General features: G+C 34.8%; 1 protein-coding gene across 1 annotated transcript in view; it reads right to left on the bottom strand.

The window, feature by feature from the left end:
* LOC102012115 (retinal dehydrogenase 1-like) overlaps positions 1-2,210 on the bottom strand; it is a gene marked incomplete at its 3' end in the record, with an annotated part of 55,224 nt that overhangs the window by 3,556 nt on the left and 49,458 nt on the right. Inside the window, 1 exon segment of the mRNA XM_013506549.1 lies at positions 1-131. Within this exon segment, the coding sequence (XP_013362003.1) occupies positions 1-131 (131 nt within the window).

Below are 2,210 nucleotides of genomic sequence, written 5' to 3' on the forward strand. Positions count from 1 at the left end.
GAGACCGTCACTGCTTTGTCAAGGTCTTTGGTAAAGACTCCCGCTGCTAAGCCATAGGTAGTATTGTTCGCTCTCTTGATCACTTCATCCAAAGATTTAAACTTCATGATTTGTTGCACTGGTCCAAATATCTATACTCCAAGAATGAATAAAATAAAATAATAAATTAAAATCAAATATTTTAGTGACAGTGTAGATATTTTTTGTCTACACACTATCCTGAAATTGAGTAAGATTTTGTTTCTCATCTCAGATCTGTGTGTACAAATCAAAATAAAGGCTGCAGAAATTGTAGATGAAAATAGATAATTAATGTTTACGAGTTAAATTCTCTTTGGAGCAAAGTAGAGTACAGGTAAATAAAACGGTGTTTATTTTCTGGATGTTGGAATTAAGCTTCTAAGAATTTATGATTAAGCATCAAATCACTAACTTGAGAATTTCTTTAGAAACATTTTGCATTTTCTCTGTAGTATTCTTCATTTTCCAAGCTACTACATATAAACAGTAAGTCCAAAAAGCAGTGCTTACTCTTTGGATGAATGAACCGACCATTGTTCATGATAACATTCATGTTTTAAATTATTCATGATAACATTCATATTCTACTTTACATGGATCTTTTCATAATTATTTAAGTTAGATAATAAAGATTTTTATTCAGGTCATATTCTGCTGCCAGATTCTACTCTGCTACTTATGGATACTGAACAGAATGGCTGATTTCTCCAAGAACATGAGTTGTGACCCTCCTCCCTCCAGCCCATACTAACCAATACATGAGCTCACTGGCAGTGATTATAATCACAGGACAGGAAGTAACAATCACAATTTGTTTATTGCAATCTAACCCACTCATCACTTTTACTAGACCCTACTCAGCACAGCCCACACTTAACTCATTTTGTGTGTTAGCCTCAGATAGGAGAAAAACAACTGATTTTCACTGAAAACATCAAAATTTTAGTAATACTTGAACTGAAATTAAGTGAGAGAGTGCTCTTCTGAGTGCTACCAGAACTTTCTGGGAAATGTGAGTCCGAGTAGGCAAAATGTCAAATGATTTTTCTAGTGTTCACCATTGATTTACATAGTATAGGGATAGGGACTGCCGTTCAGGAGCGTCTCCGTGTGAGACCAAAGATTGTAAATCTATTCACCATTTTGTGACCTAGAAACAGGGCAGACATTGCAATAAACGTGCTCGTCTTTTAGACGATTTTAATTCAACACAGTACATGGCTCCTGAATGCCACTTTGAAGTAGCAAGCCAACTCTTCTACATATATTATAGGAACACAGTATATGTTTTCCCAGATAGAAAATTTTTTCCTTTAGACATTTTTATTTGTTATTGATCAAGATATGCAAGAATGAAAGCTCTAATCAGACAAGATTTTATCAGAAAATAGAAAAATTATAATTCAGTTGACGACTGAATTGCTGTGGGCAAACTAAGTACGTTTGATCACACACATATGCCAGCTTTTATTTTTGTTGTCCTCTTTATTTCATCTGTTTGCAAGTCTGACTAAATGCTTTTCTTCTTGGTTTGAAGATATTTTGAGGAGAAAGAAAATAACCTCAGATTCTCTGTCATAGACATGGAGGGCAAAGGGCTGAAAGAATTATGACCAGTGCCTTTGAGCTGTCACTACTTTCTCGTTGTAGTGTCTAACACAACACTTTCATAGTCAAAGGCGGTGCATGTATTTCTGCTTTATTAAAAGCATTCAGTGTGTATGAGGCAGATTATTTACCCTTCCTAATGCAAACTAGCTATTCCTAGTTATATGTCATATCTCTGGGGAACATTTTTCTTGACCTTTAGTTGGTGCTCAACAAATATTTAACTACAGTGAGTAACATATTGTGTAAGTATATATATACATGTGCACTAACTGTGTAATAAGTATATATGTTATATGTAATACGATAGGTATTCATCTGTTACATATTCCCCAAACCTCATGTGCTCTTCTCTCCAGATATTTTCAGTTATATTGCAGCTAAAATTATATATATTTTTTTTCCACTTTTGTAAGTAAATCTATTATCACTGTGTCTTGGTTACTTTTCTCTCGTTGCTGAGACAAAATACTCAACGCCCAACATGAAGGAAGGAAAGGTTTATTTAGCTTACAGTTTGTGGAGGTTTCAGTCCATACTTGGCTGGCTCCGAGGCAGAAGATAGCAAACCAACAAGAGCA

Source organism: Chinchilla lanigera, unplaced genomic scaffold (assembly GCF_000276665.1).
Source record: "Chinchilla lanigera isolate Chin_1 unplaced genomic scaffold, ChiLan1.0 scaffold00111, whole genome shotgun sequence".
Classification (NCBI taxonomy): Eukaryota; Metazoa; Chordata; class Mammalia; order Rodentia; family Chinchillidae; genus Chinchilla; species Chinchilla lanigera.